At 37.7% G+C, this 26,756-nt stretch overlaps 6 protein-coding genes across 7 annotated transcripts; 2 read left to right on the plus strand and 4 right to left on the minus strand.

Moving 5' to 3' along the window:
* Positions 1–2,916: 2,916 nt before the first annotated feature.
* On the minus strand, positions 2,917–5,846 carry LOC108841088 (cation/H(+) antiporter 4). The gene is made up of 3 exons (XM_018613867.2): positions 5,355–5,846; positions 4,208–5,266; positions 2,917–4,114 (listed from the first exon to the last, which is right to left on the minus strand). Exons 1-3 carry the CDS (start codon positions 5,616–5,618, stop codon positions 2,984–2,986), a joined length of 2,454 nt encoding a protein of 817 aa, XP_018469369.2. The 5' UTR covers positions 5,619–5,846; the 3' UTR covers positions 2,917–2,983.
* A 127-nt stretch (positions 5,847–5,973) lies between these two features.
* LOC108826743 (50S ribosomal protein L9, chloroplastic) lies at positions 5,974–7,651 on the minus strand. Of its 2 annotated transcripts, none has more exons than XM_018600111.2 (7): positions 7,407–7,651; positions 7,126–7,253; positions 6,966–7,011; positions 6,759–6,856; positions 6,611–6,658; positions 6,359–6,515; positions 5,974–6,138 (listed from the first exon to the last, which is right to left on the minus strand). In XM_018600111.2, the coding sequence occupies exons 1-6, from the start codon at positions 7,554–7,556 to the stop codon at positions 6,395–6,397; spliced, it is 591 nt and encodes a 196-aa protein (XP_018455613.1). In that variant the 5' UTR covers positions 7,557–7,651; the 3' UTR covers positions 5,974–6,138; positions 6,359–6,394. The 2 variants fall into 2 exon arrangements, with proteins under 2 accessions (XP_018455613.1, XP_018455618.1); XM_018600116.2 differs by having other exon boundaries at positions 5,974–6,145.
* A 2,215-nt stretch (positions 7,652–9,866) lies between these two features.
* Positions 9,867–10,968, plus strand: LOC108841554 (uncharacterized). Its single transcript, XM_018614305.2, has 4 exons — positions 9,867–10,227; positions 10,341–10,475; positions 10,564–10,648; positions 10,900–10,968. Exons 1-4 carry the CDS (start codon positions 9,920–9,922, stop codon positions 10,966–10,968), a joined length of 597 nt encoding a protein of 198 aa, XP_018469807.2. The 5' UTR covers positions 9,867–9,919.
* Positions 10,905–13,678, minus strand: LOC108843569 (pheophorbide a oxygenase, chloroplastic). Its single transcript, XM_018616797.2, has 7 exons — positions 13,112–13,678; positions 12,585–12,820; positions 12,383–12,509; positions 12,146–12,282; positions 11,695–11,854; positions 11,331–11,615; positions 10,905–11,236 (listed from the first exon to the last, which is right to left on the minus strand). Exons 1-7 carry the CDS (start codon positions 13,520–13,522, stop codon positions 10,982–10,984), a joined length of 1,611 nt encoding a protein of 536 aa, XP_018472299.2. The 5' UTR covers positions 13,523–13,678; the 3' UTR covers positions 10,905–10,981.
* Positions 13,679–14,596: 918 nt separating this feature from the next.
* Positions 14,597–18,053, minus strand: LOC108843408 (BTB/POZ domain-containing protein At3g44820). Its single transcript, XM_018616601.2, has 3 exons — positions 17,454–18,053; positions 17,066–17,135; positions 14,597–16,780 (listed from the first exon to the last, which is right to left on the minus strand). Exons 1-3 carry the CDS (start codon positions 17,501–17,503, stop codon positions 14,993–14,995), a joined length of 1,908 nt encoding a protein of 635 aa, XP_018472103.2. The 5' UTR covers positions 17,504–18,053; the 3' UTR covers positions 14,597–14,992.
* A 2,322-nt stretch (positions 18,054–20,375) lies between these two features.
* Positions 20,376–22,764, plus strand: LOC108834986 (uncharacterized). Its single transcript, XM_018608305.1, has 3 exons — positions 20,376–22,013; positions 22,124–22,338; positions 22,410–22,764. The coding sequence occupies exons 1-3, from the start codon at positions 20,376–20,378 to the stop codon at positions 22,762–22,764; spliced, it is 2,208 nt and encodes a 735-aa protein (XP_018463807.1).
* Positions 22,765–26,756: the final 3,992 nt, after the last annotated feature.

Here is a 26,756-nt window from a genome sequence, read left to right on the forward strand (position 1 = left end):
AGAGACGCAGCGTCCGAGAGCTTCACCTGAGATGCAGCAGCCGAGAGCTTCACCGGAGACGCAAAAGCAGCCGAGAAATCTTACTTTGTTAAATGACCCTTTAGATTGTTGTATTAAATTATAACTGGTATCATAATTTGTTAGATGAGAATTTAATTGAATATACAACTAAGCAGATTCATGATTTTAACCTAATACCATAATAACTAATACTCAAAACCCTAATAATTAAACCCTAAGCCCAATAGTAATCTCGGAACCCAAACTCTAATGTCTAACAACTAAACCTAAACACTAAACTTTATAGCCATATTACTATATCCTAAACCATATACCCTTATTACTATATCCTAAACCTTATATCCTTATTCTCAATCCTACCATCTCTACCCTAGCGTAAATGTAAAAAAGTTATGTAGAAAATTAAATTCGTATACAGTTTACTATTGATTTAACCGGCTAACATCTATATTCACGTAAAACGATAACATTTAAAATTTCTGCTTAGCCGGATAATTTCTGAATGAACTGAGTGTTGTAACTATTGACCAGACAATTCGATTCTTTCTATATTATGGGTATACAGGTTAATAATCGCTTAACCAAAACAAAAATTCAATGCCCTGAATACTAAACTCTAAACCCAAAATACTAAACCCTAAACTCAATAGGAAGCCACGAACCCAAACCCTAGTCACTAAACACTAAACCCAATAGTAACCCCGTAACCCCGTAACCCAAACCCTAGTCACTAAACACTAAACCCAATAGTAACCCCGAAACCTAAACCCTAGTCACTAAACCCTAAACCCAAAAGGAACCCCTGAACCCAAACCCTAATGTCTAACCCTAAACCCTAAGCCCAAATGACTAAAACCTAAATACAATAGGGATTAGACATTAGTTTTTGGTTTACAAGGTTCATATTGGGTTTAAGGTTTATATTTTTGGTTTATTGTTTACGGTTTAGTCACTAGGATTGGGTTCCGGGGTTCTTGGATTTCTATTGGGTTTAGGGTCTAGTATATTGGGTTTAAGGTTCAAGGCATTAAATTATTGTTAGGGGTAAGCGTTTATTATTAACGTTTAAGGTTTAGTATTTTTTGGTGTGGTTATCTAAACTCTTATACCAACACACTTATTCACAACCCTACCTGTACACCTCCACATAAGTATAAACAAATTATCTTGAAAACTGATTTCTTATACCGTTATGTATTTTGTTTACCGGATAAATTTTTCTTTCACCCTAAACAATAATGTATTAAAGTTCATCTTAGTCGGATATTGTTAGAATTATCTGTCCGTTGTAAATATTGACCGGTTAAATAGTTTGACTCTATATAGTAGGTACATAACTTTATACGAATCAAGATCATAGTAATAACTATGACATATGAATTGAATATACGAGTAATATTTATGCAATGTTTTTGTTGATCACGTCAGAGGCTAAATGTTTTTGTAACCGTTGATGGTGTTTGGACATCGCTTACTGTTGTTCTCTTGGGTTTGAGATGATGGTTATCTGACATTTTAGCATGGTTTGAAATTGTTTTGCATGGTTGAATTTTTTTATAACCGTGTATGTAACAAATTAACTTAATGTGCACAAGTTTGACTGTAAATATGGTTTGGAAAGTATTCAGGTATCCTTCTAACATTATTGTTAATTGTGTAATTCAGTTACATTTATATATTTTGGTAATCCAACTAACATCATAGTTAGCTGTATAATAACAATACGATTATGAGTTTAGTTATCCAACTAACATGATGTTTAACTGTATGGTAAAAACAAGAACCATCAGTCAAACTACAAACTTTTCCAACTTAGTTGAAAGTGAAAATAAGGTCCATGAATCACACAAACCGAAAAAATGTAAACAAATCAAAAAAATATTGAATTCATGAAAAACAAGTACAAAATATAGATACAGAACCATATTAAATGGGAAAGCCGATAACATAATAAATTAACATCACATTTCTTATGCTATTTGATAGACTAGTTACAAATGACATAACACATTTTATATTTTATATTATCTGGATACACAATCAAATATATTAACATGACATTTTCTCATGAGAGTTCAACACTGATCATTGGTTGTTGCTGTTTTACCAACAAGAAGATCAATCATATCACCTCTCTCCATTATCTTCTCAATGTTCTCCACCATCACCCATCGAATCTATAAACAACACAAGTGAAACAAAGTGAAAATTTTGACAAGATATATTTAATGGTTTTGCATGCCTTTCCAATGGGAACTTTACAAATAAAACAACTTTTACCTCACTGATTTATTTCCTAGAACGGTTGAAAGAATCATAACTTGGGTTACTAGAGAAATTCATGAGTCTGGGGAGAAATAAAATCTATCATCAGTGGTTTCCGGCGAAAGCTTCTCGAGGATCCGCTGCACCACAACACTTGTTTTTCCATGGCGGCAGCATAAACAAATCTTTGTGGTTGATGATGATTCCAAGATTTCACTTTGAAATAGAAATGTTATCTTCAACAAAAGATATTTTTGATGAAGTGTGAGAGATGAAAGAGAAAGAGAGAACTACATAATTTTCAAATTTTCAATCCGTTGTCAGAAAATTGAGAGAGAAAATGCTTAGCTCTGACAAACAAAGATTTGAGTAGATATGGTGGCAGTGTATAAGATCTCACCAAATTTAATTATAGGATTTAGCCTACGATTGGCTTAAAAATAAATGGCCCAACTATAGGGATAACAGGGTCTTAAAGGATTGTGTACAGTTGAGAAATAGAGTCATTTGGTATATTGCTAAACTTCTTTGGTAGGAATCCTAATTTCTCTATCTTTGAAGTGGTTTAAAATGTATTTTAAAACAAAACAAAAAATGAGCTTATTTTATTTTAACCTAATTGTCATCATAACTTCTCAAATAAACTTGTAGAATTGTTCATAGGTCGAAGAAAGAAGTGTGAAATATATACACTATCCTAAATCATCTGCGGTTGCTGCTGAATCACCAACACAGAAGCTTGGCATTTAAGATCTTGTGAAGCCAAGAGATCTCCAACGACGCCAAGTTCCTCGAACTCACTCCATTCCCCAAGCCCTTCTGTGAAAACGCTCTTCCTTTCTTTCTCTCTTCCCACGATGAAGAGATCATATTCGTTTGCAATGGATTTTAACAATTTTGATGTTTGTGAGGCGTCATCCACTACTTGCTCGGAGTAGATAATGTTGACACCGTCAAGAACATTGCTCTTCACGTCTCTGAGCAGTTCTAAATCGAGCATTCGATCCCAATCAGTTACTTGTTTGGCTTTTTGTTCAGAAGAGACCAGACAAAGCACTGTGATCTTTATCCGTGAGTTACGAGCCATTCGCTTGGCGAGTGTTAAAGCTTCTCTATCGTCTTTACCTCCAAGGAAAAGCATGCATATTTGGTAAGATGAGAAGTTTGCAGCAGTCGCTCGGATCGATCTCCTGCCATTGTTGCTCCGGTATATGAAGATTCCGACAGAGCAAGGAGAGAGGTCGAGGACACTCTTGTTCAGTTTCCGGATCATGATATTGTCGGAAACAATGGCTGATCCATCAGCAGACCAAAACTGGTGAAAAGGAAGGATGATGACAGAGGTTGTGTTGTTCAAAGCGAGCATACATATGTCTCCATGCATCGTCTTGGGAACAGATATAGCCGTGTAAGTGCTGACGAAAACAGAGCCGAAGAAATCTTTGTGGAACTGATCAAACGAGGCAATGACGCTTTCGGAGTTATAAGAAGTGTCCTCATTTTTTCTTGTTTGCAAACGGTGAGAGATGAAGACCGGAGTAGCTCGTCCTATGAGCTCCATCAAGTGAAGAACGTAAGTAGCTACAGGACTTTCTCTTGAAGGGAAAGTAGCTTCAAGGAGATTGATCATGGGATGAATATCGTCGGTTCTGTAGATACACGACAGAATCCTCAACTCAGAGTTTGGTTTCATGTGAAGCATGTTCCGCTTCTCGTATCCTGCATAGATCCTTGAAGGATCGTATATACGTCTCAAGATCGGAGGTATGATTGCAGAGTTCAACAAGATGTAAAGAGATAAGAAGGTGAAGGTCACAGGCCGAATAGACTGCAAAAAAAAACAACTCAACGGTTTGTATCAAAACAAACATGCAATATATGTCAAGAATGTAATAATATATATATATATATATATACTTACTCCTCTTTGAAACCCAAATGCATAAGCACCGAACTCGAAGATGCCTTTAAAGGACATAATAAGGGAGAGAGCAAGGCAGTCAGTTGCAGGCATACGGTACAACAAGGCAGGGAGTGTGGTGAGAGCGAATTTGACGACAAAGGATACGAATACGATGATGAAGATACTTCTGAAATCTGTCCAAGACTGTAACATAGAAGTATCAAACTCTTCCGCGGATGTAGCCACGAAGAAGGGAAGGAATGTGCCGAAAACTGCAGACTCGAACTTCTGAACGATGGCAGCTCCCAAAGGCGGTCCGTGCGGAACCGCTAGGCCTAGAATAAAAGGTCCGATGAAAATAGATTGCTTGCACCAATCCGCAAGAACGGCTGATCCAAACACAAGAATGATGATTAAATATATATAGAATTTCTTCACGGGACGACCGGATGGTGTCCTGTTGATGATGACGAACATCAATGGCCTGAAGACGTATATGGCGAAACAAACAAAGACCACAACTGTCGCTGCACGCTTCATAGGTCGGTTCCCGACAACAACATCTCCGACGAATATGGAACCAAGCCGAGTTTTCTCTTCCCTGAGTTCCTTTAAGAAGACGAGAACCGCAGAGAGAACCGAGGTGCTGAAGTCACTGACCACTGCAGAAGACATAGCTAGACGGCCAAGCTCTGAGTTCTGTAGCCTAAGCTCGAAAAGAAGGTTTCCGATAACCGGAAAAGAGGAAAGGCATTGGATGGAGTAGATGAAGATGATTTCGAAGAAATTCATCACCGGTTCTCCTTTTTTGGTTCCTACATCTCTTAAGATGATGAAGAAGATCAAGGAGCAAACCGTTATGGAGAGTAACACAGAGGAGAGGCCAATGGCGATGGCTTTCTTCCCTGTGTTGCGGACCAGACCCAAATCCATTTTAACTCCCATCAAGAACCAGAACATCATGTATGAACACGCACCAACCAGACCAAACAGAGTGTCTTTGTAGTCTCGTGTCGAAAAAAAATTCCTCGCGGGTGTATTCTCTTTCATAAACGACTTGCTGAGAAGAATTCCGGTCTGCAAAAAAATAAATTAAATAATAATAAATACATTTAGTCGAGGAGCTTGAATCAAAGTAAGAAAAGATTCGTTTTACTTTACTTACAAGCATGTGGGAAGTGAAACGAATCATGCCAAGACGTTTGAAGAAGAAATGGAAGAATTGCCATAGGAGGGTGACAATGAGGAAAATGATCTCAACATGTGGAAACATGTAGTTCCAGAACTCAATGTTGGCTTTAGGATCTTGGAGCTTAGTGGATGGCCATATCCCGTTCGAGCTCGGGTTCATGGGTAGGACGCCGCAGATTGTGTTTGCTTCTCTCCATGTGTCTCTAAGGTAAAGACTCCTATCATCTCCGAACTCCATTGTCACCAAAAACAAAAACAAAAAATAAAAGTTTCTAACAGGAACAAAGTTGATAGAGAACCAAAAACAAGATGAATATTAATGATTATGAAAAGAATTGGAGAAAAAGGCTACAACTGTTTTAAACAAAATGTTTTGGTTAACGGAATTTGAGTGAAACGAAACAACATCTGCTTTTTGTTTCTTTTTAATAACTAATTCTCTAATAATAGTCAAATCTCGTGGGAACAAGAGGCGGCAACATACATTTTTACATTACAGATTTCTGGTTAATGGTTATTTGTTAGGTTATTACAGCTTGTTTAGTTGTTAGATTTAAGCGTCCATCTACTTCAACAAACGGATGAATACAACATAGCTTCAACAAAATATAATAACTTGATGAAAATATTATAACATTTCCAAGATTCCAAAATATTCTTTTTAAAATAGCAAAAAGACGAATGCAGCAAAAGATAATCAAGAAAAAAACTTCACAAACTTGGATCCTGGCCAGTCTCTTCTCCCTTCCTCTATGTTCCTGCAACCTCAAAACACCAAACACAATGCAATGATGGTCCATTAGCATCTATCTGTGTTTGCCGCTAAACCTTAAAACGCTAAATTCCATTACACAACAATGTTTAAATGCCGTATGTTCAGAGTTCATAGTATGGGTTTAGCTACCTATTTCAATTCGAACTGAGACGAGACTACCAGTAAGTCATATATATATGGCCATGGAGAATAGAGAAAAATACCTTGGGATGCAGCAGTAGTCTTGACTATTTGAAGGGTTAGTTGGCGAAAACGTTGAGCCTAACACGAGCAGTGACATCAGGGTGAAGTTTGAGTTCGGCTATGTATTCTCCGGTTTCACGGATCTCCGGAAGAGAGACAAGGCGCTTGTCTATATCCCTGTTAATTAAAACCTCAGCCACAGAAGTAAACCATATTAGGCTCTTCAAATAATATTGAAAGCTTCCCTACCAAAAGTTCCAGCGTTATGTTACCTTTGGAGCTGCGCCTTGATGATGTCAACGAGGTCTTGTGCTGTGACACTGCAGCAAAAAAAAAAAAAAATTAGCAAGTCAAAAAAACAGAGGATAAAAATGATTCTGAAGGCCACTAAAATCTGGATTTGGGTTACACAAGACTTACGATCCAAATATTTGTTTGCCTTTACCACCCTTGCGTTTAACCTTGAAAGCCCCAACGGTTTCGAACACTGTAGCTAATTGTAGCGCCTCTTCTTTCACCTGCAAAAAAAAAAAGATTAAAACAACCACCAAGAGCTTTTCTTGATCACTCAAAACACACATAATGAGCAAAGCAAAAAAAACAATGAATGTATTCATCTCAGATTACCCTTTGCTTTTCTGCCTCTATCCTTTCGTTTTCCATTTTCATTTCCCTAGCAAAAGAACAACAACAAGGGTTTATAAAACGCATATAAGAGATTTTTGATATACGAAATTGAATAGAGTTTTGAAGCTAAGGGTGGTTTAATTTATTGAATGTGAATTACTTGAGCAGAAGCGGAGTCATGAGCTGAGCCTTTCCAGTTGGCAAGAGGAAATTTCTGAAGAATCCAGCTTTCACGTCGAGTAATTGCCCTTGCTTGCCCAAGTCCGACACATCCTCTTTCAAGATTACCTTTTAACAAACAAATACAGCATTCTCTTCTTTAACCAGGAACAAAAACTAGAGAGACATACAAAGGTGTCTACTTTTGATTATGAAAATACAAAGATAACACTACTACACCCATACATTAAGGCTTATTCAAGAATCAAAAAGACTTTTTACCTTGCGGAGTTTCTTGGCTTTCTTCTGGGCAACAACCTCCAAAGTAGACCTTCGCTGGGATACTTTTAGGGTTTCATTTCCGACGACATTGAAGGTGTGAGACGAACAAAGCGAGGAGCTCCACGAGAGTGACAAAGCGGAAGAAGCCATTGGCGAAGCTTATTTCTGTTCCCGAGCAGAGAGAGAAATGAGAGAGCGCTTTCTAGTCTTATCCTCCTCTTATCGGCTTCCTCCGTCCGTAACATATGTTTTTTCTCGTGTTTTCGAATTTGACCCCGTTATTATTTGGTCTTTTGGTTTTCTTTCCTTATGCTTTCTTTAAATTAACTTATGTACCTAACATATAAGCTTTTGTCTATCTGAGTCCAATCATAAGTGATACCATGTGATTGAGGCTAAATAAAAAAGAAATGTAATATGATCATTGTAAGGTCAGCAAACAATAATTTCCAGCATTCAGAAAAAATTTAACGCACAGTCCATCAAATAGGATGGGGTCCACATACCGATTGAACGAGTATGGATGACCCATTAACCGTGGGCGGTCAGAACATTACTATTACATTTAACCTTTTCTGCTTCCTAGTCGTCAAGACATATAGGCGAGAACACATTCTTTGAACATCATCACATCTATGTTTGAGAATAAATTATAAAATTAATGTGTGAAATGACTACAGTACAAACATATAGTTATGCAATATCAAACATTTAATACAGTTATCAAAATGTATTACTAATAATCTTAAAAAAAATATTATACACACGCATGATTACAAATAAAAACACAATTTTGATTACAATGAAAAACACAAATATAAAAATTAAATTTTTATAAAAATTAAAAAAAAAATTTATCCGTTCTTTCAAAGCCGGGTTAGAATCTACTTACCCTTAAGTAAAAAAAAAAGTTTATGTATAACCCACATGAACCAAACCTATTGTAGGAATTTTGCAAATGTGAAACCCATCAACCAAACCCAATATGAAGCAAAAATTGTTCCCATGAATTAGAGGGCTCGTGACAATTAAATGATTTTAAATATATTATAGAGTATAAAACTTTATATTTGTATATATTAATTTCCGCAAAATATAAAAATAAATTTGATTGATAAAATAGAGAATATATATAAGTTCCTAACAAAATAATATTCTGTTGACCAACTATTATAAAATTAAGTACAAAATATTTTTGTCTAAATTCTTTTACACTCACCATTTAAGAATTTCAGTTACAAACCAGAAATGTAATCTTTATAACACTTTTTAAAATACCATAATTTTAAAATGAAATATTTCTTTTTTTTTCTCGGCTCAAACGAAATACTTCTACGACAAAGAATTGATAAAAAATAGTTTATTACCGAAGTATACTATTTTGTACTTGATAAAATTCTCTGTTACTGTTTCAAGTGTTCAATAATATTTTAAAATTATCATAAAATATTTAAATCTTAAATAAATAAAAATATATATACAATTGGTGATTAATATTTCATATCAATTGTTTTATTTTTGTATATTACCGTTTTCTTTCTTTTGAAGGGAAAAATAACAATTTCAGCAAAATCCAAGTAATCACAAATTTATTCAATTTTATATAATAGTGTAATAATCTGCCGGCTGTTATATAGTTTACCGAAGACCATATTAACCTATTTAATATATATAATATAACAATATACTAAAACTTATTTTTCAAATACTTTTTAAGAATTTTTTTCTGTTTTTGGTGCGGGTTGAATTTGATATTGATTTTCGGATATAACATTTTAAGAACCACTCAAGTATATAAGTCAAGTCTAATAGAGTATGTGACTTTGATTTTCGGGATGATTTCGAGTCGGTTTTTTTTGTACAAATATTTTTGGCTAATTATGTTAGGTAACTATTAGGAATTTATAATATGTTACAAAATTTAAGAATAGAGTTTAAAATAATTTTTGAAATACATATAGCACAAGTGTATAGTTATGGAAATTGACATATTTAATATAGTTATCACAAATTATCAATATTATTAAAAACAGGAACATGATCTATTAATATAGGTGTGGTTCAATTATTTTAATATAATTATTAAAACCTCTTATTAATCATTTAAAAAAATATTATACAAATAAAAACATAAATATAATTAAAACACACAAATATGAAAATTAAATTTAAAAAAAAATGTAAAACAAAAAAATATATTCGTTTCATTTAAAAGAAAACTATAATATGGCTTCCATTTGGTCTAGGTGTTGATCTAGTCTTAAAATAATAACTAATTTAGCACCAACCGTCTATGCTGTGTTTCATTATAAAAGAAAAAAAAACTATATTAGTTTAGCACCAAATAGTTTTCACCGTAAAAAGATTATATATAGTTTCCTAATAATTGGTATTGGCTTAGACGTGGTCTTAAAATAATAACTTAGCACCAAAGAATTGAAGAGTTCTTCTATAAACATTTTTTCTGTTTTCTGGACTTTTAGCTGGATTTGGATGAGAAATAAACGATATCAATGGGAGGCCCTTTGTTGAGCAAGAGTGAGCATATCACAATCATCGGCGATTCTTCATCAACTGATGAGCAAGCACCACTTAAGGGTGTTCAATCGTGTCATCCATGTACACAAGAACGTTTTTGGAACTCCATCGAGTTTGCTATGAGTTTGGTCCAGATTGTTGCAGCAATAGTAGTTTTGACTCGAGCAAAAGGTGAACATCCAGAGACAACATGGATCATTGGTTATGCTTGTGGTTGTGTTGCCATTCTACCTATACTATATTGGCGTTATTGGCACTACCAAAATTTTATCTCAGAGATAAGGTACAAATTATACTTTTCTAATCTTTCATTTGTTAGCTCATAAAGCTTATTGATTGGTAGGATTGTATGTGTGAAATAGGAGAAAAAAGAATAATGGTTTAATTGGTTTGCAGAATCAAGGCTGTGGTGGACATTTTAAGTACAATGGTTACATATTTCTTCCTGGGTTGGTATGCGCTGTTCGTATATGTTTTTTTAATTGGAAACTTATCCTCATCATCTCTTGATCATACCACTCAACCCTTCGGGTACGCATTGAACAAAATTTATATTTATGTCACAAAATATAATTTAGTTCTCTGATATAATAGTAATTCATTATATTGTCCTCTGCAGGTTATGTATGGCTTTTCTTGCCTTCGTTTCCATACGATATGTTCTTCCTAATCTAATATGGGCAATGATACGTTTCTGTCTGCATGTAATGTTATGTATTAACGCGCTTTGCTCTTTGGGAAGTTATTAAAGCGTGCATCAACAAATAAAACAGTGGTGGATCATGTTGTTTTCTTCTTTTCACATACAGTTCTTGTATCTTCAAAGAAAACATATTTATTTATTTTTTCTCAGTAACAAAAAAAAGGACAATGTTTATTTATCAAAGCAAGTCCAATTAGTTACGGGGCCATGCAAAACTGAAAGACAACCATTTAGCTAAAGACTTATACGCAGGGTGATGGTGGTGATACTGTAAATTTACTAGAAGTTGCTATGGTTTTTGATTTTACAAAAGTTGTATGATGATTATACGTATCTATTCGATTTCAGAATGCACGTAATCTCTGAACACAAAGTTCTTCTCTTTTTCATGTAACGCATAAGCAGAAGCAGCTGAAATCAGAGCTAAACCGGCGAGAACCAACCGAATCTGAACATCTGAAGGAACACCAGCCGTGGCAGCCAAGAAAACCGTGGTTCCGACAAGAAACTTCTTCAGGGTTTGGAAACCGTTGTATGCTCCTTTGCAAGAGGAACACACTTGTGTATGCTGCTCAAATCTATCCAGCATCTGTTTTTTTTTTTGTTCAATTACCACATTTTCAGACATGTCAGCTTTGGATATATATATAAATATAGATCAATGGTATGTATCGATGGCTTACCTCGCGCTTGGTTAAGACAGTGGAAGGGAGAGGTTGGTTAGCTGCAGTGGAGCCGAACCACTCAGGCTGACTCTTACCGTGCCGTCTGAGCCAGTTTCTGAAAGCTAAAACGAAGCGGTCTGCCTGTGTTGGAGTGAACGTGAGCTTCGTGTACTGTTTGTTCACATCGTAGTCCGGTGACTCCATTGATTTAGAGAGGAATACTTTCTCTTGTCCCTGAAGTACAATCATGTCTCCGTCATATACTAAGTTGGAAGTCCAGTGCTCGTACCATCTTGGTACAACCTAAAACAAAGAACAAAACATCTGAAGACTCATGCAGACAAAACGAGAGAGTTTTAAACATGGAACCAAGCTTTTTTACCTGCCACCAAGCAGGTCCTGGTACAGAGAACTGGAAGAAGTTACGGGCGCTGCAAACAATGGAACGGGTCTTCCCTGGAGCCATTGGTATATTGAATGAGCAAATCCATATAACCCATTTTTGGTTACCGGCAATCGGTAGCTTCGCATCTATCTCAATTCTGTACACAAACCAACCCAACAAGTAAGGAAACTGTGTATGCTATAATCACTTATGTGTTGTGTAAACTTATGTGTTGTGTAAGAGCATCTCCATCCCTACTCCATAATTTACTCTATTTATAAAGTAAATTGAGTGGAAAATGGAATGGTAAAAAAAAAAAAAGTATTACTCTATAAATGGAGTAATGCTTTTATTTTTTGTTTACTACTCCATTTCTCATTCCATTTCTCTATAAATTGAGTAAATTATGGAGTGGAGATGGAGATGCCTTAAGAAACTCAAGACTCACTTGTTAAGAGAATAACAGGGAGCAACGAATTTTGCGGTTATCTTTGGACTGTCGTCATTGGCACCTTGGAAACCCCAAGGACCACTTGATTCTACCTTGAAGGGCAATGGTTTGGCTCTGTCTCTTCTTCCTGTTACCTGTTCACAACAGGAAAACATTAGCCTGCCTGCCTGAGGATGGTTTCTTTAGAGAACACGTCACCACATTGGGGGATTTGAGAGAGAGAGAAACGCACACCTTGTGATGAGCAAAATCGATATGGGAAGGATCAGATACGTTTTCCATGAGAGTATCATATCCGTAGAAAAGATCCCTTTGAATTGTCACCGTTGAAAACTCCGGTTTATCGAAGTCATCCGGCAACCTAAAAAAAAAAAAGAAAAAAGAAGTTAAAGATGAGAGCAATATATATTAAAGTTTCAGATTACTAGCTCGTTACCTAGGGGGCTCAATGGAGTTTGCTCTATCCAATCCATTTTCATCAGGCCAAACAAAGAGAAGACCTTGAGACACCTTTGTTGGGAACTTAATAGCGCAAGCTCTAGGAGATTTAACAGCGCGAGCTTCAGGACCTGAAGTAGCAGCCTGCGGAATCCTGGTGCAAGATCCACACCCGGCGAAAGACCATCCATGATATGAACATTGCAAGTGTCCGTTCTCATCCAACCTTCCTTCCTACAATACCACAATTGCATCAACACATCTACTTCCATACATACACAAATTGATTAAAGCTGTTACCACTTAAACCAGAAAAACTTCTTTTGTTCATATCAATAAATATGTATATATATATATATATATAACTGTTCTGACTCTGATGTTAATATTAAAATAAAAAAACATGGACGAAGCTGACTTGTTATATGAATACTTTACAATAAGCAATCATCTCGAATAGTTTATTCATCTAATCCAAAATCACCTAATTAAACTACTTGTGTTTCAAGAAACAGAGAGATTTACAGATAGAGGAGCAAGGCGGTGAGGGCAGAGGTCATCAAAGGCGGCCCATTTCTGATCGTTCCGATCGAACCACAGGACGAGGTCTCGACCCAGGAGCTGAAACCGGGTTGGGGAATTCGGATCCAAATCTTCGACAAGAGAAACCGGATACCAGTGATCTCTCCACTTGAACTCAGACCCTTCTTCCTCCTTCTCTCCGCCGTACTCATCTTCAAACCGACTCTCCTCAGCCGGATCTGAAGTGGGTACTGACGAAGGTGGCGCCGCCACGCGAAGAGGGCTGTCTAGAAGTTTCCATCTTTGAGGAGAAATCGAGACTCTGGACGGGGGAGATAAAAAGGGAATCTTTATGGAATTAGATTTTGTGTGTGTCGCTGAAGCTGAAGCTGAAGAGACTAAAACCACTGACATTGCTTCTTTCGCTTGGAATGATTTCTTACTGAAGCCTGATAGAGAAGAAAAAGGACAGAGGAAGAAGAAGAGATTGCGTGCAAGTATTAGTTTTTTTCCATCTGGTGTTCTTGTCTTTTTAACGCGAAATTGTTGAACAAATGTTCAACACGTGGCAGATTTTGGCACTTGGCATATATGAACGCTGCTCAGAGAGAGCATCTCAAAGTTTTGTTTTTCCAACTAAAATCTATGGATGGGACTAACCGACCAAATCTATGGCTTATGCTTGTTTTCAATTCCAAGATTAACATCTGTGTGATTTTGTGTGTTTTCGGACCAGTTCTCCGGGTACGGCCACCTCCAAACCAACTTTGAAACTCTTACTAGAGTTTGATATATCACATGATTAATTTTTGAACAAAAATAAATAAATATTTGATGTTTTTGAATTCAGTAAACAAAATATTTTCTCGAACAGTTATTGAGTAGCGTAATTCGTTTTATCAAACTTTTATATGCATCTGAACTAGGCCTGAGCGTTCGGTGGTCCATTCGGATCAGGTGATTCGAATTTTCGGATTTTCGGTGTTATACTCAGAATTATTATTCGGGTTTTACTAATTATTATATCGGATTCAGTTCGTTTCCTTCTAGGTTCGGTTTGGATCGGATGTAATCACTGTTTAAAATCGTCCAAAAATATGTTTTAAACTTCAAAAATTGACAATTTTTTTTTTCAAAATATATAAATTATTTACAAATCTAATTAAATATTAGTTAAACTATATAAATTAACTAAAACGTATTCAAAATAACAAATTAAATAAACTAGAAAAATATTTTGAATACTTTAAATATCTAAATCACCTTAAAATAAAGAAAATATTAACATATTTAACTAATTTTGAATATTATCGGATCCTAGTTTGAATTTCGGTTCGGTTCGGGTTATAACCAAACACCAAAGTACTAAGCCCATAAATCCCATTCGGATATTTTTGTATAGCAATTCGGATTCGATTTTAGTTTTCTCGGTTCGGGTTTAGATAGGTACTTCGGGTTCAGGTAAAAACGCCCAGACCTAATTTGAACAGTATAAAAGATCCTATATTTATGGACAAAACAGCAACATGGTTGTAGGTAGATACAGAAGAAAGTGTTACACACAGGTTGACACAACAACACATCTACGAAGATTCAAACAGAATCATATCAAATCAGACAAGAATTATACCCTCTTTTCTCTATAGATCCTAACTCTAGTTATTTACTTTTACAGTATACCCCATTTCCCAAAAACCACCACCAAGATCACAAAGGCATGACTTGTCCGAGAACACTATCAAGAGTATTCAAAACTTTTACCTTGAGAGAAAACCGCAGTAAATACTCTTAAACCGAAGAGTAATAGAGAATCAGAAGGCTTTGCTTAACGGAAAGAGATCCAGTTCCAAATGACACAGCTTCTGCTCCGCTTGGGAGGGAGATTCATCCGAAAAATGAGAAGCTTTTCCGGTGTTTGGAATGGCGGGAAGAGCGAGGCAGTGAGTGTTCAGCAGCAGATCTGGGAGTGCTGGACACAGATCCATGGACTGTATCATTCTTGGCATCAGAGGGTCGTGGAAGAAGAAACTTGCAGCCCATCTTGACCAGACGAGGCGAGCTCACTCTCTTCTTCTTCATTTCCTGCTTCATATTCTGAAACTCCTCTTCCAGCTCTCCAACCCTTGACCTCATTTTCTGCATATCAACTTTTAAAACCTGGTTTTGGCGCACCACCGTCACCCACCCATCTCTCTCAACTATTTCTTGTCCTGGAATGCGAGCTGTTCCGGTGTTTGTGCCCCCTGCAAGTGCGGTTCTGAGATGCATTTGTTCGAAGAATAGGACTTGAAGAACAACTCTGAGCGGCAACCTGTCGTTATGGGAAGCATGAGCGCAAGCGTCTATCGAGAGTCTTTGGTAGTCCATCATGTTGCAGAGTTGTTCCTTGTCTTTATCTGATAGCCATGGATGCTCCTTGAAATAGATATCAAACGCTCTGTATAGACCATCGTACAAGGGTCTTGAACATTCTGGAAGAGCTGCTGCGAGAGACCTCATCTTATCAGGTTTCAGATTCACATCAGAAGCAACCTCTGCCATGTAGTTATCGACCAGCTTAGCCACTTTCCTCAAGGGCGCAGCTAAAGAGGAAGGAGACATCTTTGGATCCAACGATGGAGGAGAGAAGTCAGATAGCTCTGACGATGATGATACAAAGTGGCGGATCATACGTTCTACACAATCTACATTGTACAAAGTCTCTGAGTCAGTATAGTTAAGTATCAGAAGATTGTCGAGCGTTGCGAGCTCCAACTGCATCCCTATCCTTCTCTCCAACTTCTTTACGCAGTTCCCATCCACTCCCAGAATGAAAGCAACACGGAGAAGACATAGCAAGAACTTGCAGAACGATCTTCCTCTCTTTTCAGGGAGAAGACTTAGAATGGTTTCAAGCAAAGCAATCTGATCAACAGGAGACAGAGATGAAGAAGCTGTAGCCAAACTAAAACCCACAACACTTGCTCTGCTTTTGCTTTTGCTTTTGCTGCTGCTTCCACTTGTTCTCCTCTGCCACCGTCCCAAACCAGGCAAGTACTTTCTCGCATAATACACCATAGCACCCACTAAGCTTTCCGCACGTATACCTTTGGTTTGCATCGTCTCGATGAGCCTTCTAAACAAATCTACACTTAGACAAGACACATCTTCGTACCACCAATCCGAACCAGTGCTTCTCATCCGCGCTCCCGTGTTTATTCCGTTCCATAGAATGCTTCCCCCAGGACTCTGCAACGTACCGTACATCATCATAGGCCATCCGAACAAACTAGGGTCAGTACACACCATGGTGGAAACCGCGTTCATCAGTTTGGGTATTGTCTGAAGCTTCTCGGCGGATTTCAACACCGGACTGGAGCTTTGTAAGGCCAAGATACAGTCTTTCCAGTTTCGAAGCACGTGCTTGTGCAAAAAGGTTTCCACTTGGGATATCAAGTTATCTTCCCCGTACTCATTGGTCATCTCGAGGTACTCAGCTGCGCAGTGTATGGAAACTATGTTCTTCGATGTGAAATCTACCCGAGCCCCGTAACAGAATCTTGCACCTGTCAGGAAAGTTTCTGATCCACCTGGGAACTCTTCAAGAACTGTTGTCCACAGAGCTTTCTTATCTGTACTTCTAGAATCTTCATACATACGTGCAAGCTTCCCACATTTTGACACTAGAGGAAACTGCAAATAACACATACATATATTTCAATTAGCATAACCATCCGCGTTGTTGTTGTTACATGCTTACATAACCTTACTCAGAACTAATTGATGAATCTATGTAGCTTAACATCTAATAGTTCCAGCATACTTAAAACCACTAGCTAGAGGGCAATCTCCATGGTTCTTCTTTAGAGAGTCACACAAATTCTATGGCTCAACGGTCAAACACATACTTTAAAAGGCAATGGATACCGAACTCAGGAAGAAAGCAAAGCATCATAAAGAGTAATCAAAAAGCTATACCTTATGAAGATGGAACTTCACATCATCAACAACTACAGTTATGTCACTTGGAAGACCTGTTTTGCAAAACCTGCAGAATTTAAAATTCAGCTCTTTATATAACATACCCAAAGAACAGACTTGTAAGGGAAATTCCATCTGGAGAACATCTTCTGTAAGAATTTTCCAGGCCAGGATCCAATATTGTTTTTTTTAAAAAACATCCAAAAGTCAAATGATTTCTGAATTCTTCTCCCACTGAACATCTTTAAAATGAGAATAGCAAGTGAGAACTGAAAAAAAAAGCTGCAAACTTTAACTCAAGACAGAACCCATCAACTGAAATTGTATAAACAAAGACATATACATGCAGACTAAAAAAAAGAAAGAAAGACAGAGAGTGATTTACCAATCATTTCCTTCTCTGTGAAACTCAGAGACTTTGGCTGCAGGTGACATGCCTCTGAGAGAGAAGACCCAACTTCCAACTCAGAAAATATGATCAAAATTGACAAATTTCACATCTCAAGTAGAAATTCAAAAAGGAAAAAAAAAACCCAGAAGTTTCTCAACGGAGAATTATAATAATAAACTGAAGAGAAAAGGGTCACCACTAAAACTCCATCAAAGAAATAATTGTTATTCAAATCAAAAGTCACAAAGAGAGAAACGTCAAGAAGGGGGTATTTTGTGGGTAATGGTGTTTGTGTGGCCCTTTACAGCTAAAATCAACCCAAAGACAGAAGAACATCCAAAAAACGATTTAAAGTATAATTTTTTAAAGTACAAAATTAAAATATAAATATTCTCTTTTTCACCAAAATTGAAAACAAACAATTTCTCTTGAGTTTGGTCGAAGCTACTGGCATCTTTCCTCTTACACTGGTCTTCACCAACCAACCTAAGAGAGTAAATCAAAGCAAAGCAACTTTTTTTTTGTAACATCAGGGTAGATAATATATCAGTTTTATAGATCCCAGGACAAAAGGTTTTTTTCTCACTTTTATGTTATGTATATTTTTAAGCAGAAATTAAAATAGAAAAGAACACATATAGGAGGGAATTAAGGAGACAAAGAGCCAAAAAGCAGCTGTATGTATGAGTTTCGACATTTTTAAAGGGATAGTCAACATTGACTTTAGATGTAAGAGAGTAAAGGTAAGAGGTGTAGCAACGGGTAAATCAACCCAAACCAAACTATACCAAATGGTTTTAAATTTATATGGGTAAAAATAAGCAATAAAAATAGTCTAGATGAATGAGACGATGGATTACCCTAGCAGATCTCTATCAATCACAAGTTCATCAAAACGTTAGACAATCCCTAGATCTAACAAGTCTATTACTCAGACATGATATAAAGAACACAAATTATAATTTTAAATAATTGCATAAAGATAAAAGGTAGATATATTTAAATTCTTGATCTGATATTCCCCAAAGCTAATTTGGTGTGAATTAAATAAAAAAAAACTTTATTTCTTTCCTAATGATTGTGGATACCAAGGAGCAAAGAGATGAGGAGGACAGAGACAAGGATGAGACTTCTAACAGGACCAAAAACAAATCTATAAAGGTGGGAAGCAAGCAATCCAAGATCCCCAGATGAATACAATAGCATGGAATTGTCAAAGTGTGGGTGCCAACTTCACAAAAGAGCACCTCACTGAACTTTATCACTGTTTTTTACCTAGATTTCTTTTTCTCTTGGAGACTAAAAACAATCGGAATGTCTTGCAAGATGTGCAAGTTTCTTTTGGATTTGATCATGTTTGTACTGTTGATCCGATTGGTCGGAACGGAGGTTTAGCATTTTTTTACATGGATGACCCGTCTGTTACTATTTTATATGCGGATAATCATTTGATTGACATTCAAACCAGGTTGGAAGGACATGAGATTTTTATGACCTTCGTGTATGGAAACCCTGTGGTTAGACATCGAGACCATGTTTGGGAACGATTGTCACGCATGAGTACAACACGAAATAAAGCTTGGTTTATGATTGGAGATTTTAATGAAATTACCGAGAACCATGAGAAAAGAGGAGGAAGACGTCGCCCGGAGAACTCATTTCTTCCTTTTCTCAATATGTTAGAAAATTGTGGGATGCTTGATTTTCCATACAAAGGAAATTCTTTCTCTTGGGTGGGAAGAAGACAAACCGGAAAAGTAAAGTGTAAACTTGATAGAGCAGTGGCAAATGAAGAATGGCATGCCATATTTAACCACTCTGTTGTAGAATTCCTACAATTATGGGGATATGATCATAAACCGGTTCTAGCAAGGATACAATCTACTGTCAGGAGAACCAAAAAGAACTTCAGATTTGACAAGAGATGGATCGGTAAACCGGGATTTAAAGAAGCGGTACTATCGGGATGGGGACATTTTGATGAAGCTCCTATGAGGAATTTTCATCAAAAAGTTACCTCATGCCGAAATAAAATTAGTTCTTGGAAAAAACAAAATCCGACAAATTCAGCTATCTTAATTAAAGAACTGAAACACAAGATCGACCTGGTACAAGACGATGAGAACTCCACAACCGCAGAACTGGAGGAGCTGAGAAGACAGTTGACCGTCGCTTTTAAAGAAGAAAATTCTTTTTGGGAACAAAAAAGCAGGAATCAGTGGCACCGACACGGAGACAGAAACACAAAGTTCCATCATGCGATCACAAACCAGAGAAGAGCTCAAAACCGGATCATCAGCATAAAAGACAAACATGGGAAGCTGGTTGAGAGTGAAATTGAAGTAGAGAACGTGGCTGTTCAATACTTTCGAGATCTCTTCTCTACCTCTATACCGACAGAGCTAGATGCCTCTCTTCGTTTTATCTCCGGAAAATTGTCTCAGTCCGACAATAGGTTGCTTTTAGAAGAACCGTCGGAACAAGAGATTAAAAAAGCAGTTTTTGATATTAACCCGGATAAAGCCCCCGGTCCGGATGGCATGACTAGTAAACTTTTCCAGAGATTTTGGCGCGAGATGAGCCGAGATATCATTAAACTTGTGAAGGATTTTTTCGCCACATGCAGTTTTGACCCGTTATTAAATCAGACGAATATTTGCCTTATCCCTAAAAAGAAGAAACCATGAGACATGACGGAATTCAGACCGATTAGCCTTTGCAATGTTAGCTACAAGATTATTTCTAAGCTACTATGCAAGAGACTTAAGAGGATTCTTCTGCGACTGATCTCAGACACAATCGGCTTTTGTAGCAAAACGACTGATCACTGATAATATTCTTATAGCACAAGAGAGTTTTCACGCACTAAGGACTAACAAAAGATGCAGAGAAGATTTTATGGCTATTAAAACAGATATGAGCAAAGCATATGACAGAGTGGAATGGAGCTTCATAGCAGCCTTGATGATAAAGATGGACTTTGATGAAAGACTAATTGACCTCATTATGTGTTGTGTCACATCGGTCTCATATCAAGTCTTAGTCAACGGACAACCAAGAGCACGAATCTTCCCAAAGAGAGGCCTGAGACAAGGAGACCCTTTGTCACTCTTTTTGTTCATCCTATGCACGGAGGCATTGATCTCACTCCTTAACGGAGCAGAACTAGAGAAGAAAATTGTTGGACTACGCGTTGCTAGAGCAAGCCCAAGGATATCACACCTGCTCTTTGCAGATGATAGTATTTTTTTCTGCAAGGCAGAAATAAGCCAATGCAAGGAGATCATAGATATCCTAGATATTTATGGAAAGGCATCTGGACAGAGAATAAACACGTCCAAGTCTTCTATGTTCTTTGGCAACCGGGTGGAGGTGGCTTTGAAGAAAGATATAAAAGAGGTCCTAGGTTTTACCTCGGAAGGTGGCATGGGAATGTACCTCGGGCTACCTGAACAAATTTGTGGTTCGAAGATGAAAGTGTTTTCCTTTGTACAGGATCGACTTAATGGACGGGTCAATAATTGGTCATCGAGACTTCTCTCTAAAGGAGTAAAAGAAGTTCAGATAAAAGCGGTGGCTCAAGCGTCCTTGACATATGTCATGTCATGTTATTTGCTCCCGCAAGGCATCACCGATAAACTCAAGAGCACTACGTCTAATTTCTGGTGGAGTTCAAAACAAAACAGCAGAGGTCTACATTGGATAGCATGGGATGAGATCTGTACTCCCAAAGATTTGGGAGGATTAGGTTTTCGAGATTTCCATGATTTCAATTTAGCACTTCTTGCAAAACAACTATGGCAGCTGATACACTACTCAGATTATCTATTGGCGCGTGTTCTAAAAGGGAGATACTATAACAACTCCTCTCCCTTTGACGACCGACGGACATACTCGCCTTCGTATGGTTGGCGTAGTATCATGGCAGCAAAACCTCTGCTCATATCGGGCATGCGAAGGACAATTGGAACAGGACGAGATACGAGGGTATGGAGTGATCCTTGGGTACCAGACACAGTGGCCCGGCCACCAAGACCAGCCCAACACAATGTCTACAGATTACCCCAACTTCTTGTTCAGTCCTTTATTAGGAATGATACCAAGGAGTGGGATATACAACTTTTGCGAGACTTTTTCCATCCAGGAGATATCCCGTTGATACTTGGAATAAAACCCTCCCATTCTTTTGCTACAGATGGGTATGCTTGGAACCACACAAAATCAGGAGTGTACACAGTCAAGTCGGGGTACAATCTACTACAATCGACCAAAATGGATTCATGTACTGAGGTCCGAGAACCAAGCACCACGAGACTTAAAAGTCATGTATGGAAGATTAAGGCGCCAAGTAAGATACAACACTTCTTATGGCAGGCTATATCTGGTTGTGTGGCGACGGCAGAGAGGCTCACTTATAGACACTTGGGCACCGATAGGAGTTGTCCTAGATGTGCTGGCCCAGAGGAGTCGATCAATCATCTTCTTTTTGAATGCCCCCAGCCCTTCAGGTTTGGGCTTTATCGGACTATCCGTCCATTCCGGGTGACTTCCCGAGTAAATCTATTTACCAAAACATGAACTTTCTGTTTTGGGAGAGAAAAGAGGTGGCTCCCTCGAGACCACAATTCGATACCTTCCCATGGATCTGTTGGTACATTTGGAAGGCGAGGAACGACAAACTCTTCAATGGGAAAGTCGTCTCCCCGATGGATACTCTACAACATGCCTCCCTTGAAGCAGAATGCTGGAGGAAGGCAAATGAAAAGGAACAAACAGATGAGGATCAGGATGAACCTCCTACCACATCAATAGAGACGCCTCCCGAGATACCCCGAATCCCTACATGCCAAATTGATGCATCATGGATCAATAAGGCAGTGTTAGTGGGCTAGGGTGGAGTCTTAAGGATCATATCGGAAATGAGATGTTTGGATTACGGGCTTGTAATAGAAGCCTCTCAGCGCTCCATGCTGAGATGGACGGTCTACTCTGGGCGATCTCATGTATGAGAGAGAGAAGGTTCACATCGATACGGTTCGAAACAGACTGTTCGGACCTAGTGGACATGACCACAAACCCAGAAGAATGGCCAACCTTTGCAACGGAGATCGACATGTTCCACCGACTACAGGATAGCTTTGAGGATGTGACCTTTAATCACATTCCTCGAAGTAGGAATGGTCGTGCGGATGCTTTGGCAAAGGAAGCTAGGATGAAAGGATACATATTTTCCCATATAGATCAGACTCGGACAGACGGAGATGCTCCCCGGAGAATCAACTCGTCTAGACCCCACTTGATCTAGTACATTGGACAGCCGACAAAAAAAAAGATATATTAGAATTCAATCTTTGAAGGAATTCTCATCTTCTCTCCAAAAACATTTCTAAAGTAAAATAAATTTATTCTAAACAGTGGCTTGCATCATAGAAATAAGTAGGTTTAATATGTTCAGAAAATTCTTCGTAAATATGAAAACTTTTGGGTAAAAATGTAAATTTTGAAAGTCTCGTCCATCTCGCCACTTTGTACCAGCATCGATCGACGTTAAGACAGCATCGATCGACGTTGAGACAGCATCGATCGACGCTCACATCATATCTCAACCCTCCTCTCTCCATGACTACAGATTATCTACCCTTCAGACTTCATTTTGCTCCATAATTTCAAAAGTGCTCCAAAACATATGTGAACTTGTAAATAACCAGACTCGAAATACAAAATAAAAACTCTAATCATGGTCTAATATATGGCCTAAAATAGGTAAATACTTATAGATATCATGAGGCAAAAGCATTCATTCAGCTTATAGATAAAGAAGTGTGGAACTTTCTCTAGAAGTACAACATATGCCGAAATAGACTTCCATACAAGATCATAACTGATAATGACTCTTAATTCACCTCCGACAAGTTCGGTGGATTCACTGACATATGGAGGATTTTCCTGAGAACATCCATACCAAGATACACTCAAGGTACATGATAAGCTGATGCAACCAACAAGATCATCATCGACGGGTTCAAGAAGTGACTTGACCTTTAAGAAATTTAACTGGGTAGAAGAACTGAATGGTTTCCTCTGGTCACACAAAACAACGCCAAAAGGATCAACCAACAAGACACCGTTCTCTTTGACATACATAGTCAAAGAAATGGCTCTCGACGAATTCAATCTTTTTTCCAGTCTCAAACGATCTAAAATGCCTCAGCACACTGAGTTAAACAAAGAAATTATGTTTGGCGCTTTGGACGAAATAGAAGAACACCGAGACACCTCCAAAACCAGAACTATCAACACCTCTCCTAAAGCTAATACAACAAGAAAGTTCAAGCAAGACCTCTGGAACTCGACTACCTCGTTCTAAGAAAGGTGTTCTTAAAACTCTAAAGAGTGGAGGGACAAAAAGCTTGGAACAAACTGGGAATGTCCATATAAGATCGTTCGGTGTCTATCAACTTGAGACACCATCTCGAGAAATTTTGCTCGGCGCTTTGGACGAGATAGAAGAACACCGAGACCAACACCTCTCCAAAACATAACTATCAACATCTCTCCTAAAGCTAATACAACAAGAAATTTCAAGCAAGACTTTGGAACTCGACCACCTCGTTCTACAAGAGGTGTTCGCAAACACCTAAAGAGTGCAGGGCCGGCAAGCTTGGAACAAACTATAAATTTCCATATAAGATTTCCCGGTGTCTATCAACTTGAGACATCTTCTGAAGACATGGTGCCGATATCATGGAATTTCATGAATCTTAAACGCTAATTCAAATAAGAGAACTTCGCGTGCCAAAAAAAAAAGAGGAAGTATGTATAGCTTGATCCTCCTCGGAGGAATGTAGTCAGCTCCCATGGGTTTAGCTATGAAAAATTAAAGAAAAAAAACAATTAGGTAGTTGAAAGATATTCTGAAGTGTCACATTAACCACGCCGAATACTTTATCAGGCAATTGAAAGACATTTTACAATGTCACAATAAACACGCCGAGTTGAAAGACATACTTTAATGTCACAATAGACTTGGCAAGTTACAAGACATTCTTACATGTCACCATACACTTGCTGAGTTGAACGACTCAATGGGTCACTTTAACTCGCATCATGCTGAAAGATATTTACATCATAGTAAGCCTATTGAGAAGAGCGTGTCAACATGTCGCGTTCAATCAACTTCTCGTATCATAGCCGAGTAGACTTGTCGAGATGAATGATTCGAGTAGGTCTCATTTAGATCGCTTTCACGCTGATGCCGAGTTGCAATATACTCAAGTATCACACCATCTACAAGCACATCAGATCAACAAATGATCGTAAAGTTCAAAGATTTTTTTTGATATCATAGTAAACATGTCAACTTGAAAGACATTTCTCAATGTCACAGATAACAAGGACGTAGTACTTGGATTCGATGATCGCAATGCAACATGTTCGGCTATATCCTGATCAGACAACTCAATCATTACTTCACTCAAAGTATGCTGAACTGAAGTCACATGTCAGCAATTTTGAGTTGTGCAAACTACATCTTATCAAGACAAAAAACTCAAGATCTTGAAACAGACAGACACTTTAATTTTTTTTTCTGAGTTATATCCGACAAGATCAAATAACTTAAGTAAAATGTATTAAAACTGAAAAAGCTGTCGAAAGGTGCTATCATAGGAACCAAAAAACTTTTTCTTGGACTATCTACCAATTCTTAGGCTCCATAACACTCGAGAGTTAACCAGAGGTTCTTCAAGGGCAGCTTGCTCAATATTGACAAAGAAATAATATGCCAATTAAGAGTCTTTTACAGGTGACTAGTCAAGATTTTAAGCTTATGTTTCATCTTCGAATAGATATATTCGATTTTGTTCACTTAAACTTGGGTCACTTCTTTAAAAAAACCTGACAATCATCAATTACATCGATCTCAGTGGCCAGAACCATCAGTCTATGATAATTTGATGGATCCAGTCATCAGCTAGGAGAAATATCCCTCCTAATACTGTATGCAATGTTAAGCCAAGGAATCAGAAACCACAACTTTTCATCCTTCTGAAACCAAGACTCGTACACACATGTGTATCCTATAGGAGGAGTCCATGATCGTTGGTCGGGGTAAGGAATTATGATCGTAAATCAGGAGAAACATGGAGATCCTCTAAAAGAACCATCACGATTGTGAAGTCAGACCTTGACAACTTAAGTTCAGGCCAAGCTTGTCCTTACACAGTTGACAGGCGGATTGATTGTCAAAAAGGGAAAGATGGTAGAAAAAATTTCCATTTCGTCGCAGAAGTATTGGTTGAACATGTTCATTTGAAGGATTTAGATTCCTTCTTTGTCTTCTAAATCATAGCCGACAACCACAATTTCTTCAGTATGATTGTCTTTTTCCTCTTGACCATCTCCATCAGCTCTAAATGCCTCCTCGGCATAAAGAACCAGCTGACATTGATGAAATATCTAATCTGGCTTTATCTCTTAAAGCACTCTGCGGATTCATAACTAGATCAGTGATGAGACTGGAGCCACTACAAATGTCTGGATTCGAATCGCTTTTCCCTTCCTCGAGCATCTATAAGTTACAGACATATTTCTACTAAGAACATGTAAAGAACACGATGCAGATTGTATTCATCTAACTAAACTACATCGGCAGATCAGTAAAAATATAAAATGAGAGAGAGAGAGAGAGAGAGAGAGAGAGAGAGAGAGAGAGAGAGAGAGAGAGAGAGAGAGAGAGAGAGAGAGAGAGAGAGAGAGAGAGAGAGAGAGAGAGAGAGAGAGAGAGAGAGAGAGAGAGAGAGAGAGAGAGAGAGAGAGAGATTTTAAGGAATCTACTGTGAAGGAATAAGAATAAAACTCTTTGATTTTATGAAGTGTTTAGTTAGCTAAATTAGTTTAGGGGTTATGTTTAGGGTCTAGACGACTTACAGGGAGAAGACTTCTCGGAAATTAGTTTAGGGGTTAGCTAAATTAGTTTAGGGGTTATGTTTAGGGTCTAGACGACTTACAGGGAGAAGACTTCTCGGAAAGTTGTCCAGAAGACTTCTCGGAAAGTTTTCTAACTCCCGCTAAAAATATTTTAGTTTCCCGCTAAAAATATTGAAGTCTTCTGGACGACTTACAAGTAAATCGTCTATGAAGTCTTCTATTTAGAAGACTTACATAAAAGTCTTCTGAATCGGAAATATTTAACCTAATTAGTTTTTTTGTCTCCCTATATTTAAGAAAAGTTTACACATTCTTTCTACTCCTCTCAAATATCTGCAACAAAAATGTAATGTTCCTCATTCTAAAACT

The sequence above is a fragment of the Raphanus sativus genome, chromosome 2 (genome assembly GCF_000801105.2).
Source record: "Raphanus sativus cultivar WK10039 chromosome 2, ASM80110v3, whole genome shotgun sequence".
Lineage (NCBI taxonomy): Eukaryota > Viridiplantae > Streptophyta > Magnoliopsida > Brassicales > Brassicaceae > Raphanus > Raphanus sativus.